At 44.4% G+C, this 19,702-nt stretch overlaps 1 protein-coding gene across 2 annotated transcripts; it reads right to left on the bottom strand.

The window, feature by feature from the left end:
- Nucleotides 1-1,711: 1,711 nt before the first annotated feature.
- Nucleotides 1,712-14,840, bottom strand: LOC117047539 (cytochrome P450 2J2-like). Of its 2 annotated transcripts, XM_033150813.1 has the most exons (9): nucleotides 14,602-14,840; nucleotides 12,349-12,511; nucleotides 10,855-11,004; nucleotides 10,356-10,516; nucleotides 8,954-9,130; nucleotides 7,463-7,604; nucleotides 5,843-6,030; nucleotides 5,269-5,410; nucleotides 1,712-2,408 (listed from the first exon to the last, which is right to left on the bottom strand). In XM_033150813.1, exons 1-9 carry the CDS (start codon nucleotides 14,767-14,769, stop codon nucleotides 2,221-2,223), a joined length of 1,479 nt encoding a protein of 492 aa, XP_033006704.1. In that variant the 5' UTR covers nucleotides 14,770-14,840; the 3' UTR covers nucleotides 1,712-2,220. The 2 variants fall into 2 exon arrangements, with proteins under 2 accessions (XP_033006704.1, XP_033006705.1); XM_033150814.1 differs by lacking the exons at nucleotides 1,712-2,408; nucleotides 5,843-6,030 and having other exon boundaries at nucleotides 5,278-5,410.
- Between the last annotated feature and the right edge of the window lie 4,862 nt (nucleotides 14,841-19,702).

The raw sequence follows: 19,702 nt of genomic DNA, 5'->3' as shown, positions 1-19,702 counted from the left end.
TCTGTAACCTGAAAATGCGCAACCCTCGACGAGTGCAACCTGAGGTATGACTGTACTGATTTAGAAGACCTTTTTTTATTAACAAGCATACATACATATACAGTATCCATCAAAAGAACGTAACCTTCTTCAACTGGACAAACTGACGGTCTTGCTCTTAGGAGTCTACTCATCTTAAAGATACAATAACATAGCATGGTGTGTGTGTTGAAAGGGGGCTGCAGAATAGGGAGAGAGAAGGAGGTGTGGGAATGTGTGTGTAAGGGAGATTTGAGGAAAGTAGAGGGGAGGGGGAGGAGAAAAGGGAGCGACAGTAAGAATGGGGGTGCAAAGGAAGTTGTCAAAAAGGAGGGAGTAGGAGGCCTGGGGATAGGGATGAACAGGGGCATCACTAGGAGGGCGGGGGGCGGTCTGCCTCGGGTTCCAAGGGAGGGGGGTGACTCTCAGCATGCCTACCCCACAACTCAGTTGCTCAGTGCAGCAGCTGGCTTACACAGCACACACTTTGCTTTTTCCTTCCTGCTGGGAAGAGCCACAGAAGCACAGTGCTGCACAGCCAGGGCTCCACCCAGGATTCTGGCACATTTCACCAGGGCACTGCCTTCTCAGGGGGCACAAAGGTGCCATTTTCAAAGGGTGACATTTGGCACCTCGACCTAGAGCCTCAAGCACAAGCCACAGCAAATCCAGTGGCTTTGGGCTTAAGTGCTTGCTTTACTCCCTCCACCTGGACCTGGGGTACCATCCGCCCACACCCCTTCAAGTCACAGTGAGCATTTTGCGTTTCCCCCACCATGCTCTGCAGCACCTCATTTGCATGTATGCCGCAAAGCATTGTGGGGGAATGCAAAACACTCACTGTGACTTTAAGGGGTGTGGGCAGATGTTGCAGGGGGTGACAAAAAAAAATCCGCACCGGGTACCACTTGGGCTTGCTACGCCTCTGGGGATGAAGATGAAAGCAGGGGCATGAAAGGGCCTGAATGACAGGAAGAGATGCGGTGAAGGGGGAAATGGATGCAAAGCAGAGTTGCAGAAAATAAGAGAGAAGTGGCTTCAGAAATGGAGCTGCAAAGTGGAAAAGATACCTCAGCAGTTGCATGGGATGAGATGGGAAGGGAAAGGAAGGTAAGAGGAATTTCTAGGGGGTTCATGTGTCAGGAGTGGCAAAGGGGTCGCCAAGTTTAGGAATACCATGTGTGGTCCTCAATATGAAGTTCTGGTGTCGATGTAGTGATATAAAGTATATATTTTATAATCAAGCATACATGTACAGTATCCATCAAAGGAAGTTAACCTTCTTCAATTGGAGAAGCTGACAGTCTTGCTCTTAGGAGCTTTTGGTTTTAACTGGAAAAGCTTCCAAACCAGTATACCATTTGGAGTGGTGTCCAGCAACACTTCCTGCTGTGTTTCCCTGCTTCTCCAGTACTTTTGCAGAGTTGTTCAAACTTCTTCTTGCGCAATGGTATGTGTGCCTTTCTTGCCAACAAATAAACTTCCACAAAGTCTGGCTTGTTTCAAGTCAAGCAAGCTTTATTTACAGGCATATAAATCATGGAGCTTCTCTCCCAGGCTTATGGAAGATGTGTCGCCCGGTCAAAAGCGAAAGCAGGACTGACCAGGAAATAAACAGTGCGTCACATAAATCACATAGGCTTCGCATACAGCAGATACCCCGGATGTTGTGACACATCTTCCCTGTGGGAGGGGGGAACTGTTGAGCTTATTTAACCCTGAAAGCTCCAAACCTCACAAAGATACAATAGCATATCTCAATATCTCCGCATGGGGGGGGGGTGTTGGAAGGGGGCTGCAGAAGAGGGAGAGGGGAGGAGGTGTGGGAATGTGTGTGTAAGGGAGATTTGAGAAAAGTTAGGGGGAAGGGGAGCGAGAGTAAGAATGGGGATGCAAAGGAAGTCATCAAAGAGGAGGGAGTAAGGAGGCATGGGGATAGGGATGAAGGTGAAAGCAGGGGCATGAAAGGGCCCGAAGAAAGGGAGGAGATGGGGTGAAGGGGAAAATGGATGCAAAGCAGAGCTGCAGAAAATAAGAGAGAAGTGGCTTCAGAAATGGAGTGGCAAAGGTGAAAAGAGACATCAGTAGTTGCATGGGATAGGATGGGAAGGGAAGGGGAAATGCTAGGGTGTTCATGTGTCAGGAGTGGCAAAGGGGTCACTGAGGAAGCAGGGGTGCCGCCCCTAATATTTTCCTTTTTTCTTATGTGTTGCAACGGGGAACTGCACAGAGTTTATAAGGATGGGGATGTGCTGTAACCCCTAATGATGCCTCTTTACTGAGTTCTTTGACTCCTTCTGGCAGCTGGAAGCTGAATGCCCTCAGCAGGCTGGTCAGGAAGATGAATATTTCAGTCTTTGCCAGCTGCATTCCCAAACAAATGCGAGCCCCTGAAGAGGAGACAAGGAGAAGGCAGCAAGTGAGCAATAATTTACTTTCCTGTGTTCATTGCTTTGTTGCTATAAACATTCTTCATAACACTTTGGCAAAATAGACATGGTTAGGACAGGGAAATCATCAAGGCTGCTGTCAATTTCCCAGCATGGTCATCGCTAACCTTTCTTCCTTCTTGTTATACTTAAGTTTTGTTCTGTAATTTGAAGTTCCCTATCACATATCAAGGAAGATACATTCAGGAAAGGATGGATTGCAGATGAAAGGCCCTGTGTGAGAGGCAGGGCAGAGAGGATTGCCCAGGGCTAGAAGCCGCGGTAAGAGGGTCTAGCTCTCAAGTGAGAACTGGGAGGGCTCACTTTTCTGTGTGCAGAATAAGGATGGAGATTTAATTTTGATAGAGGACTTTGTAATTTCCTTTATATCTTTTCTTCCTTTCCTAATCTTTTTTCTATTTTCCCTTTCAGATTAGCATGGTTTTTATTGTGTCTCACGTATAAAACATTCTACAAAACTTGATTTTAAAAAATGAAAGGTAAATTTTGTCAACTGCCCAAATCAGCAATGCAGAAAGGGGTTAAGACATGGGTAGGCAAACTAAGGCCCGGGGCCGGATCCGGCCCATAGACGGTCTAGGAATCAGTGTGTTTTTCCATAAGTAGACTGTGTCTTTTGCTCAACTGCCCAAATCAGCAATGCAGAAAGGGGTTAAGACCATGGAGCAAACTATCCTGCCAGATTTATTTCACCTTGGTAGGAACCAGCATTGCTGCCTGAAAAGAAGTTGGATAGCTTGCAGTGGTGATGTGGGACAGGGAACAGCAATATCCTGTTTCTGGAAGTGGTGTTTCTCTCAGGGACAGGGCAGGGGTGGCAAATGTAGGGAGGTCCAGGTGGTAAGTGATGGAGGCCCCATAATTGTATGTGCACATGTGAGTCCCAAGGCAGGTGGAGGGGGTGCAAAATTGGCTAAAAATATGTCACCTTCTCTTTCCCTAGCAGTAGCAGCTGGATCCCGCATCCCGGTGCCACAGTGGGAACAGAGGGGAAAGGAGCACAGCAAGGCTCCCTCGGACAGCACATTCGCTTTCTCACCTCAGCTGGAATGGACCATTCGGAATCCCAGGCATAGGGGGTCCTGCCGCTGCTGCTGCCACCGGTAGCAGGGACGCTGCTTGCCTCCCTGGCTGCTTAAGAGCACTTCTCTCCCCTCCACCTCTACCTTTCTCACTACCTGGTTTTGCTGGACATCTGAAGAATGCATGCTCCAATCACTCCACTAAATCGTTGTTGTTGTTCAGTCGTACCTACCTGTAACGGCAACCTTGGGGTAGCAGTTACAGGTAGGTAGCCATGTTGTTCTGCCGTATTCAAAACAAAACAAAACAAAATTCCTTCCAGTAGCACCTTAGGGACCAACTGGAGAAGTGTGCATGCACACGAAAGCTCATACCAATAACAAACCTAGATGGTCTTTAAGGTGCTACTGGAAGGCAACGCAGGGCATTCGCTCCAAGGGTGGATCAAACACTTGGATGGGGAACAAAAAGAAAAGGGGGGAGGAACAGTCAGGCGGGAGAGGAGCGGAGAGAGTGGAGATTTGCCTTGAGCATCAACAGTTAAGTTATTATGCTTTGGTGTGTGACTTCTGCGGACACGCACAAACGCGCCCTCGCGAAAACTGGCTAAGTTACAAATCAGCCCGTGATCTCCTGTCTGAAATGAAACATTCCAAGCAGGGGGGCTCATCGGCAATCCAGTAGCCTTTCTGAGAAAGGGAAAGGTTTTGTTTCTGACTACCATCTATTTATATGGAATTGCACAGTGCAAAGGCATTGCTAGCTGTTTTTGCTTTTTTTCATATGATGTGGATAGAAATATTGTTTTGCAAGGTTGAATAGCCTTTGCACAAAGAAAGAGGGATGGGGGAGTGGTAGAAATAGGGTGGTAGTTAACTAAGCTTTACTCAGAGTCGACCCATTAAAATGAAGGACTATGACTAAGTGAGGTTCATTAATGTCAACAGTCAACCTTCTCTGAGCTGACTACTGTCCAGAGTTTCTTTCAGATGAATAGACTGTGATCCTGTGTCCTAGTATGGCTCCACTGTGAAGGAGGGAGCAACATAGATGTGCATCAGCTAATTTAATTTGAAACGTGCACTATAGGGTTCACTGAAAGCACAATATATTTTGAGAATAAAAGTCCTATATGTTTCCGAAAGGTCACGTTCATGCCTTAGAATAACTTTACTTTTTAAAAGTTTTCAAATAACAACTAATGTGAATAAGAATTTGTAACGTGAATAGAATTACAATATAAAGTTATCATTGTGGAACCAATCACATGGTTCATTTAGGCCTTTCCATGGTTCATTTAGGCCTATCTGTATATTGTTTTACAACTTAATTACATTTTAAAAACTGTCAATTGGCCTCTAAATGTTATTTGCTTGCAGAAACCTGTTATTAAGACGTAACAAATTAAATATTGGATTCTATGTGAAAGAATTCAATACAAGGTGATGTGTGTAGGGAACTGAATGGGGGGGTAGATTTGGAGGAGAGGCGGAAAGAAGAGCTAATTTATGCATGGCTAAGGGGTGCAATCTGGACAGTTCTGTCAGGGGCGCAAGGTCACCTAGCTATGGCTCTGGTCCCAAGCCACCAACCCAGAAATCCCCTTAACATGCCACTGCCTTGCCCCATTCTGCTGACCAGCAGTGCCACTCCAGCCAGAAAGACGCTGCTTCTGCTCTGGCCAACTCCCTCAGGTGCTGTTGCTGATGTCATTTCCTGGAAGCAGACAGATAAGCACATCTACAGATCACAACATCACTTGGTCTTCTGCATTTACCTTCACCAAATGGCAAATACTCTTCTCTAGCCACATATTGTCCATCCTTGTCCAAGAAATGATTTGGGTTGAACTCTGCAGGTGTCTCCCATCGTGTTGGATCAAGAAGAACAGAGCGCAGATCAGGAAAAATAATAGTCCCCTGCAAAGAAGAAACAATTGACTTGGGATACATTCAAATCAATACTTTTTATTTATTTTTTATCCCACACTATCCCGAGACTAATCATTGCAGAGACTGATCTGAATTATTATCTTTTTTTGATGGGTGGCCGTAAAAACTTTCTGTACAAGCAGGAACACAGGAGGACCTTCCCCCACCTCTTTTAAAATGAAAGCTCACAGCCAGGCTGATACCTCTGGCCACTACATGCTCCTCCCCTGCCCCAAATGTCCCGTGGAATGGCACTTGCCAATGGTGAAACATGTCTGCAGATGGAGCTCCTGCTCTTGCCCTTCAGATTTTTGACTAGACAGGGAATTCCTGTATTGCTGGCTGCATCTCTCAATATGCAACCTTCTGCTGCTCTTTGCTCTTGGGCTACAGGAGTACAGCTGTATCACACTTTTATACCTTGGGAATGAGAAAACCACGCAGCTTCACATCCTTTGCACATTGCCTAGGCAACCCAAAAAAAAGGACATATCTAAAGCGCTGCATTTCATGAATCACAGCATTGATGTAGGGCAGTTTCTTCTTATCTTGATAGCAGATTGAGTGAGAAGAACCTAAAACATCTTCTATTTCCTTGTGCATTTTATCTGAAGAGAATGATGGAAACAGAAGCTTTATTTTGAAAGCTGCATTTTATTTCAGATGTATATTTATTTGCTGAAGGGCTGTGATGCAAGGCTGACTGGTATGTATGTGTTCACACACACACACACACACACACGGCCCTCAATATTTCCTACTTTGTTTCATTAATTCTGATTCCTCGCCTGATCTTTGGCTAACATCATTCATATAAAGAGAAAGGGAAAGGACCCCTGGATGGTTAAGTCCAGTCAAAGGTGACTATGGGGTGCCTCACTCATCTCTCTTTCAGGCCTAGGGAGCTGGCGTTTGTCCACAGACAGCTGTCCAGGTCATGTGGCCAGCATGACTAAACCACGTCTGGCACAACTGGACACCATGATAAGTGCCAGAGCACACGGTAACGCCAATTACCTTCCCACCGCAGCACTACCTGTTTGCTTACACTGGCATGCTTTCAAACTGCTTACGTTGGCAGCAGCTGGGACAGAGCAACAGGAGCTCTCCCTTTGATGTGGATTCGAACTGCCAACCAGCTAGCACTAGAGGCCTAGTGCTTTAGACCACAGAGCTACCCACATCCCTCATCTACTGGAGCATGGAGAGGCAGGAATGAGGCTCAGTCACTTATGTCACAGCAGGGACATTCTTGTACATTTGCTGCATAAAGAAACTGCTAGCAGACTTGCAAAGCAAAGCAGGTTGTGGTATGGTATCAACCTGTTTGGGGGAGCATGTGTTGAGATTCCTGCATTGCCGGGGGTTGTATTAGAAGACCCTTGGGGTCCCTTCCAACCCTACAATTGTAGGCTTCCATGATTACAAATGATGGAGCATTGCCATTAAACTCATCTCCAACTATAAACTTCCTAGAGACATTTTATTTTGTTACATGACTATTCAGCTCATTCAGTCAATATAGGGCAAGGCCCATGGATTCCCCCAGTCCCAGCTTATCATGCTCGCAAGAACCCTAAGAAGTGACTTAGAGCGACTGACTCATCACCATTGCACTGCCCGTTGCCACACTAAGCCATTCCTTCAGAACACCTTTCATTGACTCACCTTAGTTTCACAACGGAGGCCCATCCACTGCCCCAACCCTCTTCTATCCCAATTCCACCACACATTCAGACCCACCATCTCTTCCTGCCCCAGTAATCATAGATTGGAAATAGCCTATGGGGACAGGACAATCTGGGCATTTTACATTTTTGCTTCTGTTATTTATAGGTTCCAGAAACTATGCAGGAAAATATTGGTGGGAAAAACTGATCTTTCCAGACAAGGAAGTAAAAATCATTAACTTATTTCAATAATGTTTTGCCTTTCAAAACCTGCATCATAAACTCGCTTTTAACTCTTTCTGTTATGAAACCTTTAAAGATTTATGCTCCACCCTAGTGATCAAGAGAAGCCCTGGCTCTCCTCTCTCACCCTGGATATCTGGATGACTTGCCAGGAGGTGAAGGGCCCATTTCAGAGAACCGGTGGTTGTCTCTGTCCCTGCTATAAAGAGGTCAAAAATGCACTGAGCCAAGTTTTCTTCATTATAGGTGGAATCTGGGTCATTCTTGCTCTGGTGTTGAAAATGCAGAAAGTGACATGTCATTTACATGCATTACAATCTGTCCTTCAGCACTTACTTTATCTTCTTTCCCCCACTTATTCCCATTCCACCCACACATGCTTCATGAGGGGTGGGGTGTCCTCTTACACTGCCTGAGGTGAAATGGGAAGCTGCTGCTACCACCGCCCTACTCTTGCTGCCGTCACTTGCTGGATCATCACCTTATCGTGGTGAGTGGGCTTCTACATTCCTATGACCAGTACCACTGTACTGGTTTCCAGCCAAGGGATTAGTATTCACATATAACAGGGAATATAATGATTCCTTGAATGAGCAGTCTACAGTTTTGAAGCAGATACTCATTCGCCATAGCTGTCAACTTTCGGATTTCAAAATAAGGGATCAGCAGCCTCACCTATGACAGTCACATGGCAGTGGTGGGCGGAGCCAGAAGCAAAAGTGGGCGGAGCAGCTGGAACGCGGCAAAATATTATATATTTTAATGCCGATGGGAAAAGATGCCGAGGCTCCACTCCTGATGAACCGCGCCCTGGGCTTACCTGCGCCATCTCCTCGCTGGGGATCCTGGCTCCTGCACCTGGTTGCTGCTGCTTGATCTCCTCGGGACCCTGCCCCGGCCGCCCAGCACGGGCTTGAGCTGCGCGAAGACGGGTTCCTCGGGCCCCAGGTGGGCGCTCATGCTCAGCACCCGCGTAGCCATGCCGAAGGCGCGCCTCGGCACGAAAGCGGCAGGAGGCACGGAATGGAGCCTCGTCTTTCTCACTCCCACCCGACAGCAGCGCGCATGAGGCTCCCAAGCTCGCTCTACCTGGCTGAGGTCACTCCGCCGGGCCAGCCCCGTCTGTGGGCCCGCCCTCCCGCCTCTATTTCACCGCCTCCGCCCAGACAAGGGGCCGGCTCTGCCGGGCGGAAACACCCACGGCCCCGGCCAGCGTGCCCCGCCCCACCCCACAGGGGGGCGGGGCAGGCAGCGCATTGCTCGGCAGGTTTCTTGGGGTGCTGCCCCAAAGCACCCCATCCACTTTCTCACACAACCTGGGAATATACGGGTTTTTGAGTCATCCAGGACAGCAGCGAGAAATGCAATTAAAAATGGGGGAATCCTGGCCAATACGGGATACTTGACAGCTATGTCATTCGCATTCACATTTGTACATGAAAATATCTATCCTTTCCTGGCTATTTTATTAGATGCCTATGGAAGGATGTCAACTCAATTTAGCAATTAAAATGACTATGAGGGAATTTGGGAGGGTGGGGGAGATATTGGTGCACAGATAACATGGAATATAATGATTCCTTGGATGAGCAGCATTCAGTTTCAAGCAGATACTTACTTTCTCCATCTGAAATAGATAGAAATCAATGAGATCCTGTGGCTCATGCAGAGACTGATTCTCCTTATGCTTCTCTATCTCCTCCTTTGCAAATGAAAGCACCATCTCTGTGCAGGACAAGGCCTTCTTGTGGGGCCCTGGGAGATGTTTCATGAGCCATGGGAGCATTTCATAAAGCTAAATGAAAGATAACAGAAATGCTGCCATTACCATGAGGAAGCTTGGTCACATTGTTTGTGCTTTGGGTTAGTACTTTAAAAAAAAAATTTATCTGCATTATTCTTCAGGGCTAGCATATTAGTTTGAGTCTCACTAAGAAGAAGAAAGGTGTCTATAGCTTTTCTGGAATCCCACAATGATTGGATTCTGTGAATTATCCCTAGCTGAAAATGTAAAAGAAAACTATGGCTCAAAATATTTTCCCAGCTCCCAGGCATCATTCCAAAACTGGACACAATCACAGGACCTTTCCTGGAACAAGTATGTGCCCTTTTGTGGTAGGTGGGGGTGGGTGGAGAATAGGGATGCGGGGAAATTCAAGTAAATTTCATGAGTACTTTTTTTACGGATTAGGAATGGATGTGGAAATGTGGAGAACTCAACTTAAATTTGTATAAAGGGTTTAGTTGGGTCATACAGAAGGGGACTGCTTTCCTCAGCAATAGGGATAATTCCAGTTACAGGTGGGTAGCCGTGTTGGTCTGCCATAGTCGAAACAAAATCGAAAATTCTTTCTAGTAGCACCTTAGAGACCAACTGAGTTTGTTCCTGGTATGAGCTTTCGTGTATCTGAAGAAGTGTGCATGCACACGAAAGCTCATACCAGGAACAAACTCAGTTGGTCTCTAAGGTGCTACTAGAAAGAATTTTCGATTTTGTTTCGAATAGGGATAATGCTTGAGTTGCTGGTCTCTATTGCATTAAAATATATATATATATCCAGCCAAGGTGGTGGCTGCAGGGGCCTCACCATGGACACCATCATGATTGTCACTGATAAGTCTGTAGAGAATAGACACAATTATGTTTTCCATGATGGCAACAAAACTATGTAATTCCCTCCTTGAGAAGATTATTTTGTTCACCTCTGTTCCCTTTGGTGGGTTCTAGATGACCTGTTCTGAAGGTCATTGTTTCATTTTTATCCCATCTTTTCCCCAAAGAGTCTCCTGTGGTGGACAAAGTCTTCCTTTGTGGGTTTTTTTTATTTTTGTGGGAGGGGAATTTTGTGTGTGTTTTATCTCAATCATGGGAAATTGATCAGGCTGTGAGATCGTAAGTAGCCCTTATCTCAGATCACTTTAAACCTGATCTCACTTCTCCAAATCTCTATTCCAAAATATTGGTGTGTGGTATTAAGGGAGAACTGTTTGACTTAGTAGGAATGGAAATGACTACTCACAGAATGAACGAAGCCACATGCAAATTTTAGGAGAATATCCACGGCTTCCATCAGCTTCTGGAACCTTTCATCTTCAAGAGCAAACCGGTGCCCAAAAGCCACAGCACATATGACATTTGAGACTGAATTAGTGATGGGCATGGAGGGGTCAAGTGGTTGACCTGCAAAATAAAGTTATGTTAGTTCAGAGCAGGGGACGACCGAGGACGGGATGGTTGGACAGTGTTCTCGAAGCTACTAACATGAGTTTGACCAAACTGCGGGAGGCAGTGGAAGACAGGAGTGCCTGTCGTGCTCTGGTCCATGGGGTCACGAAGAGTCGGACACAACTAAAAGACTAAACAACAACAACAACAAGTTAATTCAGCTGCTCGTGTTCATACTGAGAGTGGGATTTCATGGTGGCCATGGGAAACTGCTGGGATCTATATTAGGACAGAGGTAGTACACCAATAGATCTCCATATGCCAGCTCAGTACCATCACCCATCATCACATACCCTTTGAACGTGCAAAAACCTCCACAAGCTGATGGGCCTCCTCTGCTACTTGGTGCTCCATGCCTTTATTCCCCAGCCCCAGCTTTCGCATAGTAACTACACCAAAGCGTCTCTGTTGCCTCCAGGTGTGACCATTTGATAATACAATACCTATGGAAAATCAATGAGAAATAATTACAGAAATCAATGTGAAAAGTTGCCATCTCAGAACAAACTGTTTTTACTGAAGTTCATGCCCTTGCATGTAAGAGCTGCTTAGTCTTTCTAAAGCAAAGAATTACAAGATGATGCAGAATCTGTCTTAGTTTATTAGTTTATTACATGGGTATTTCTCTGAAACAGGCCAGCATTGTTTGCTTTACACAATGCCTATCAGAACCTCACTTTCTATTGCCTTTTATCATTCAGAAACTTCATCACTGGTTCATGCAAAAGTTTTGGCTTTCCCAAATAGAACAGAAATCAAGTGGTCCCAGAAGTTCCTGCACTTTACAGTATCAGCAAAAAGTGAGATCTGCTGGCACAAGAAGAGGCAACTATTAACAGGTGGAAAACAAAGCAAAACAAAAAGCATGTTTTTATTATTTCCAACTAATAAATATTCTAAACTGATAAGGTTGTTCCGATTGTTAAGAATTATCATTTTATATTACTTTTAACTTTTAACTTTTTGTCCCTTTGGTGTAAATGCCAACTGCAAATTGAAATTTACCTCTCTGATTGTGGGAAAGAATATGCTCCTCTGATAAGGAAACAGATGCAAGAGCTAGTTTTAACCCATATTTAGGGGGGTTTTCTGCACTGTTTTAAAAGCATATAAACTGTTTTTGTATCTCTGTAAGTTGCCTTAAGACATACATGCAAAAGGAAATTCATAATTTGTAATGATGATAGTAACTATGCGATTACAAAGTTCACATGTTATATTTGCCACGAGTCCATGCCCAAAACATGTTGGAAGAGCTTGCTGAGAGAAGCAGTGTTTTGTGCTTCTTGTTGTTGTTCAGTGGTTCTGTCGTGTCCGACTCTTCGTGACCCCATGGACCAGAGCACGCCAGGCACCCTATCATCCACTGCCTCCCGCAGTTTGGCCAAACTCATGTCAGTCGCTTCGAGAACACTATCCAACCATCTCATCCTCTGTCGTCCTCTTCTCCTTGTGCCCTCCATCTTTCCCAACATCAGGGTCTTTTCCAGGGAGTCTTCTCTTCTCAGGAGGTGGCCAAAGTTTGATCTCTTTGTAGATGTCATAATCAACCAAATCTTCACATGTGCTGAAGCCTGATTCTCATACACCCAAACAATTGTGTCATTTAATAGCATGAGGACTAGCCCCTATGAATGACCTCAGCCCCTAGGTGTAGGCTCCTAGGTAACCCGTTTCCTGTTGTGGGCAGCAATAATAGAGAACCTTTGTTCTGTTTTTCTAGACAGCCCTTTAAATGTTTCATCTTGGGAAAATACCTGTAGAAATTCTCATTCTTCACTACTTACCCTTTCCTTTAGCTATAGTCATAATGAAAGGAGTCTGCGGTCTCTCATCAAATTCTTCAGAGTGGTCAATGAGAGCTTCTTTCACTGCTTGGAATCCAGACAGTACTACAACGGGTAGATGTCCTATCCATAGGGTGAAAATATTTCCGTGTTGCTTTCCCAGCTACCATTTGGGTCAAAAGAGATGAGAGAAATGATGTGTTCAAAAAACATAGTTGGGTATTTCAACTTTAATACGTGCGCTTCAGCCTCCCTCCCCTCTGCAGCTTCTGACTATGTGCAGTTCTCTTGCTATTGATTGAGTGTTTGGGGGTTGGAGGCTCGGTTAATTTCATTGTGCAGAGGTTGTACATTATACATTGACAATAAAGGTATTATCGCCGTCGTCATCATCATCATAATCATTTTTTCCCTTCCTCCTCCTCCCCTTCCTTCCTTCCTTCCTTCCTGCCTGCCTGCCTCCCTCCCTCCCTCCCTCCCTCCCTCCCTCCCTCCCTCCAATAATTCCAACCCATTTGTTTTACTCTCTCCTTTCCATGTTGCCTCTGCTGATACATGTCTGGGCAAATGCTTGCGGAGGAGGCAGTGGAAAGGTGCCTGTTCTGTTTGTCTCTTGTCTTCTCTAGTTACACGTGAACTGCTGCTGGGGAAGGCTGATGTGCTCCTGTTTCATTGCCAATTGAGCTTGTTGCCCTTCCTTCTATTGGAAGGCGAGAAGTACACAGCCTTCTAGAACAGAAGGAAGACAAGATCAAGAGCATATTGCAATAAGCTGTTTTATTAATTCAGCTTCTTGTGTTTTGTGTTTTGGAGATAAGTGCCCTTCAACCAGCAGCCAGAAACAACACACATAATGACATTAAAAGTAGTATAAAGGGGCAAGATTCTGATTAATACTGAAAAGCACAAAACCGTACAAAATAGGATAATGGCAGCATGGGTAGCTATGTGAAATCATCAGGGGGAAACCCAAGGCAACATAAAGTGTTGTTGTATTTTCTATAGGTCAACTTTTAAGTGGTAGCAAGACTTCCTTTCCAAGTGCCATTAGTTTCACATGCAGGTTAGTCCCTCCAGTGAGGCTGCCATGAATGAATGCTGAGAAATTATGTAGTCAGTCTTTTTTGTAATAATAATGTTTCTTAATATATTCTGCTGTTTTCTTGCACTTCAAACCCCACTGTGGTCTTTGCATATGGGAAATAACTTTTTATATAGACTGGAAAGGATTTCCAGTCTTCTTTAAAAGATTCAAAATTTGTATCTTTTATCAATTTTTGCTATCTCTGCATAGTCCAAAATTTTCATAAACCATTCTTCTTTTGAGGGTGTTCTCTCCTCCTTCCTCAGTTTAACAGTATACAACAAATATTTTTATCAGTGATTTTTAATTTGTATTTTCAACTTTTATATGGTTTTGTCCTTTTCAATATTATTAATAATATTATTTTCATAGTATTATTTCATAATATTATTTTCAAATGCCAACCATGCCCTTCAGCTCTCTATATGGGACAAACAGGCCAAACCCTATGCCAAAGGATAAATGGAGATGAATCTGATATTAGGAATCACAAGACAGAGAAACCAGTAGGAGAACACTTCAGTCTCCCTGGACATTCTATACAAGATCTCAAAGTAGCTGTCTTACTACAAAGGAATTTCAAAAATAGACTGGAAAGAGAAGTTGCTGAATTGCAACTAATTACCAAACTTAAAACCATGGAGAGACCTGGTCTGAACAAAGACATTGGATTCCTATCTCATTATACATGACAAAACTATTATACATGATACAGCTATTTTTAGCCATCTCACCCCTTTCTTTTCCCTGTAGGACCAATTGCAGTTGTTAACAGTCATCAGCAGGTTTTCCACACCTATCAGCCAATCACCCATTCCCACCACCCTTCTGAGTAATACCCATCCCCACTCTCTCACTATATATAAGGGTCTGGTGACTTCTGTTTCAGTGTATCTGAAGAAGTGTGCATGCACACGAAAGTTCATACCAAGAACAAACTTAGTTGGTCTCTAAGGTGCTACTGGAATGAATTTTTGTATTTTTTATATTGTTTTGATTATTTTCATTATTACCATTATTTGTATTGCTTACAGCTTCTGACAATGGAGGCTTGTGGCATTTACCATTTTAACCCATGCTATTTTTTAAGCTGAAATATCACAATTGTTGGGGGAAATAAATAAAACAATTGCTGACATCAGACTGAGTTATTACTAAACAATAAGTACCTGAACAAGAGTATTTTCATCAATCTTGAATGCAAACCTCCATATGGCTCCAACGAGAGGAAGCTGGAGAGGTCCTGGAGGGTAATGTCTGCGGGACCAAAGCTGTTTCAGGTAGTGCAGAATCAGAAGAACCACCAGCAGAGCAATGAAAAATGCCCACATCTCCATCCTTCTCTTGCTGTCTCTTTGTCCTTAATTCTTTCTTGGTTGCCTGGTCAGGTTCAACTCTCCCTAAGGGCTTTTTGCTTTCCTCAGAGACATCAGCAGTATTCTCTGTTTATATATACTCAGTTATTAAAAACAAATAAGCAACGAGGGGTGTGACACCATATGCAAGAAGCCTTGGAATGTGATTGCAAGTCATGTTATACAATCGAACACTATAATCATTCTTATATGGGTCACAAAGATGAGAGGGAATGTGGTTTATATCGGGCACATCGAACTCCCAAGAGACGGTGATCTACTCCCAGTATAAAAAACTGTCATTGGAGGGAGGAGGAGCATGCATGTGGTGGGTGGGTGGAAGGGAAGGATTGCCCAGAGTTGTCAAGCTTTTGGGGGGTGGATTGACCAAGCTTTTGGAGAGGATGCGGACATTCATTGCCCACTTTGATTGATCCCGCGATCGACCAGGTTCAGCAGGGGATCTACCAGTTGGACAGGACTGATTTATATGAATTGCAATGAGAATGCAGGCTATCTTAAGACTGATTTTGTGACACAAATATTTGGGAAATGATTTTGTACCAACCGTTCATGTAATAAAAATGAATATGAGAAAAGCCTTGCCAGATCACACCAAAATCCTCTCTACTGCAAATGCCCATGGGAAGCTCTCAGGCAGGACTATAGACCTCACCCACTATTGCTCCCCAGTATTGGGTGCTGAAACATTTACCCAGACCCTTAGGAATACCAAGTGTGCATCTGTACATTCTCCCTCTCTCTAGTTCTATTTTGGTTCTCTCTCTCTCTCTCTCTCTTTGGAACGGACTCATCTGGGAGAGTGGGGACTGGCCCTAAATATGGGTTAAAAAAATACAAAATATACATCTATTGAAGAGACCTTTTCACCCGGCTGGAATAGCTTGTTGAAACAAAAATGTATTCACTTCTTTTCTGGAAAGGACAGTGAGTGGGTGCTTGTCATGTTCTGAATGCTGTTCCAAAGAACAGGGACAGTCACTGTGAAAGACACAATGTGAGTTACCGTGGGGCTGGCTTTCCCAACAAACTCCACAGTTAGTTATTATGTTCGTTTCTGATGGAATAATAGGTGAATTATAGCAACATTTATTTCATTGGGAGATGCTGAACTTTTTGCTGATACATGCTTGATTAGAAAAAGCTAAAGGCTCATTTAATTTCATTGCACAGATGTTGTACAATGACAATAAAGGTATTATAATTATTATTAAATGTTGACACTGTACAACAGGGCTGTTCATAGTCTCATGATATGCTCAGGTGTGGTTTGTTGCTCTGGCTGAGAAACTGACCTGTCGGGTCAGGGTGGCCAGAAGCAAAATAAGTCCTTTATCCTTCTACAACACCTGCCATCCATTTGTCTCCTAAATGAGAAGTGAAATTTGATCATGACGACCTTCCATGGAAAGATCTAAACTTTGTCGACATCACACAGAAGTCAATTTATATCCTTGAAAACAGTGTGGAGTGATTAAAGTTATAAGAAAACTCATGTGATACCTGCAACTTCACTCTTTGTTGCATAAATTACCAATGTATCAGATAATTATTTATAATAATTTAATAATTTATTATTTATTCCCCACCCATCTGGCTGGGTTTCCCCAGCCACTCTGGGCGGCCTCCAACAGAATATTAAAATGCAACAATATATTAAACATTAAAAGCTTCCCAAAGAGGTCTGCCTTCAGATGTCTCTTCAAAAGTCAAAATGGTAGAGATGTCCAGAGATCTCACTTTATTTTGACACTGTAAAATGCAGGAACTTCTGGGGCCACCTGGTTTACGTTCTAATTTGCATGAAGCAGTGATGAAATTTCTGAATGATAAAAGGCAATGGAAAGTGAGGTTCTGATAAGTATTGTATAAAGCAAGGAATGCTGGCCTATTTCATAGACATACCAGTGTAATAAACTAAGACAGATTCTGCATCATCTTGTAATTCTTTGCTTTAGAGAGACTTAAGCAGCTCTTACATACAAGGGCATGAACTTCAGTAAACGGCAAGTTTTTACATTGATTTCTGTAAGTAATTATTTCTCATTGATTTTCCATAGGTATTGCATTATCAAATGGTCACACCTGGAAGCAACAGAGACAGTTTGGTGTAGTTACTATGCGGAAGCTGGGGATGGGGAAGAAAGGCATGGAGCACCAAGTAGCAGTGGAGGCCCATCAGCTTGTGGAGGTTTTTGCACGTTCAAAGTGTATGTGATGCTACGTGATGGTGCTGAGCTGGCATCTGAAGATATATTTGTGTACTACCTCTGTCCATTTTAGAAAGCAATGTGATATTATTTTCTTGGTTCCTAATGGAGATCCCAGCAGTTTCTGTTGGCCACCATGAAATCCCACTCTCAGTATGAACAGGAACAGCTTAAATCACATTAGTATGACTTTATTTTGCAGGACAACCACTTGACCCCTCCATGCCCATCACTAATTCAGTCTCCGACGTGATATGTGCTGTGGCTTTAGGGCACCGGTTTGCTCTTGAAGATGAAAGGTTCCAGAAGCTGATGGAAGCCATGGATTTTCTCCTAAAATTTATAAGTACCTTTGTTCATGCTGTGAGTAGTCATTTTCATTCTTACTAAGCCAAACAGTTCTCCCAAGGGTCTTAATAGGACAAATCAGGATTCTGATAGAGGGTTGGAGAAGCATAGCTGTCAAGTTTCGGATTTGAAAATAAGGGATCAGCAGTCTCACCTATCCTGGGGACAGTCATATGTCAGTGGTGGGCGGAGCCAGAAGCAAAAGTGGGCGGAGCAGCAATGTAAACCAAGCGGGCTCGGACTCGGAGCGGAGCAAAGAGGAGGGCAGCCAGCAAAGAGGAGGGCAGCCATGTGCTCTGCGCAATGGAGCCCCATCGTCTTCTTGTCTGATCCCATCAAAACAGGACAGGAAGCAGCAGCTGCTCAAAGGCAGCCAGGCTCCGCCCGCCAGCTAACCCTATTGGCCGGCTGAGGGGCTCAGCGGCAACAGATAGGGGCTGATGCAGGGGGAGGAATACACCCCCCTGTAAGCACGGGAAACGGCTCCCACTTGCTTTGAGGTCTGAGGCTTTTCTCTCCAAGTAGGCGAGGTCTTCCCACCCAGTCCCTGGCCAGCAGGGAAGGAGCTGCTTCCATTAAAAACGGGATATTTAAGGGAAATAAAAAATAAAGGAGAGCAGCGGGAAACTGCTTGAAATAAGGGAAAATCCCGGGGAAAACGGGATACTTGACAGCACTGTGGAGAAGTGAGATCAGGTTTAAAGTGATCTGAGATAAGGGCCACTTACTATCTCACAACCTGATTTATTTCTCATGCTTATCACTGAGATAAAAAATGGCAGGGACGTCCCTTCCCAGAGTGACAGCGAAGACTCCGGGGAAGAGGGGGGGAACAGGCTGAGGGGAGTAGAGGCTTGATTCCTGCCCACACTGAGAGTGATGCAAGCCTCCCCCGTCCTGGAATGCAGGCTATTAATTCCCAAGACAGCACAGGGCAGACACATCCTGCTTTAGAGGCATATGCCGCTGTGTGTGGTGCACAGCGCGTGCATGAGACGCAGCGCCGCTGCTTGGTCCCCGTGTTTGCCGCCATGGGTGACCGAGTGGCTCAGTACGCGCCTGCCCCCCACTCCCACTCCTCCTCCAAGGGAAGCAGAGGAGAAGGATGGGCTGGTTCCCAAGCCTCTTCTGCAGTCCAGTCCCTGGCATAAGCCCACGGGGGAGGGTGCTACTGCATTGGAGGCAGTCTAAGACCAACCAAAGGGGTACGGGGGCTACTGTTGAGTTAGCCAGTTTCCCACACCCTGTCTTTATAGAGTGGCAACCATTAAGGGATACTTGTTAACTCGTTTGCATTGAATTCCATTTCCCATTTTACCACCCATTCACTCACTTTGGAGAGGTACTTTTGAAGCCCCTCACAATCTATTTTTCTTTTAACTACCTTGAACAATTTCTATAAATCCGGAGGGGAGTCCCTAAGGTGGCTGGATGGTGTCTTGTATGCCTCCTTCTGGCAACTCCTGCTGCAAGGCTGGTGCTAAATGGTTTGGTCTTTTTAAAAACACATCAGCGAGGCTGAGAGGGAGGTCTTGTCGTCTGGGGAGCCCAGGACCTCCATTCACACTACCCAGTGAATGTACATTTTAGCAGCATCAGCAAACTGGGCCACCCGACTGCTCATTCCTAATTCTAGATCGTTTATGAACAAGTTTTAAAAGTCCCAATACCGATCCTTGGGGTACTTCACTTTCCATTTTTCCATCTGGAGAACTGTTCATTAATTCCTATTCATTGCTTCCTGCAACTTAACCAGTTTGTGAGCCACAAAAGAACTTCTCTTCTTATTCTTTGACTGCTAAGCTTACTCCACCCCAGATATAGGTAGGTAGCTGTGTTGGTCCGCCATAGTCGAAACAAAATATGTAAATGAAGAAGTGTGCATGCACACAAAAGCTCAAACCAAGAACAAACTTAGTTGGTCTCTAAGGTGCTACTGGAAGGGTTTTTTTGTTTTTTTATTTTGTTTCCACCCCAGATAGTTTTTTGTTCTATCCCTAGTTTTCTCAAGTTTAAACCTTTTTTATGTATAAAAAAGTATTACTATGCTTTGAAATAATTTGTAAATAACCTTCCCATTGATTCTGTCTCTATCTGTCTCTATTCTGTTACATGTTCACTCAAACATGTCCATTACATATTAATTCATGTTACAGGTGGGTAGCCGTGTTGGTCTGCCATAGTCGAAACAAAATAGAAAATTCTTTCCAGTAGCACCTTAGAGACCAACTGAGTTTGTTCTTGGTATGAGCTTTCGTGTGCATGCACACTTCTTCAGATACACTGAAACAGAAGTCACCAGATCCTTAAATATAGTTTAAGGATGAAATATATAT

This window comes from Lacerta agilis, chromosome 5 (assembly GCF_009819535.1).
Source record: "Lacerta agilis isolate rLacAgi1 chromosome 5, rLacAgi1.pri, whole genome shotgun sequence".
Lineage (NCBI taxonomy): Eukaryota > Metazoa > Chordata > Lepidosauria > Squamata > Lacertidae > Lacerta > Lacerta agilis.
The sequence above is the reverse complement of the archived record's forward strand: the minus strand, read 5'-3'. Positions and strand labels throughout refer to the sequence as shown.

Coding starts and splice junctions, on each gene's coding strand:
- LOC117047539 (XM_033150813.1), bottom strand. CDS start 14,769: ATGGAGATGTGGGCATTTTTCATTGCTCTGCTGGTGGTTCTTCTGATT. Junction 6,031..7,462: donor AAGTCATCCAGATATCCAGG/GTGAGAGAGGAG, acceptor CATTCTCTTCAG/ATAAAATGCACAAGGAAATA. Junction 5,411..5,842: donor GTGGTTTTCTCATTCCCAAG/GTATAAAAGTGT, acceptor TCTTCTTTGCAG/GGGACTATTATTTTTCCTGA.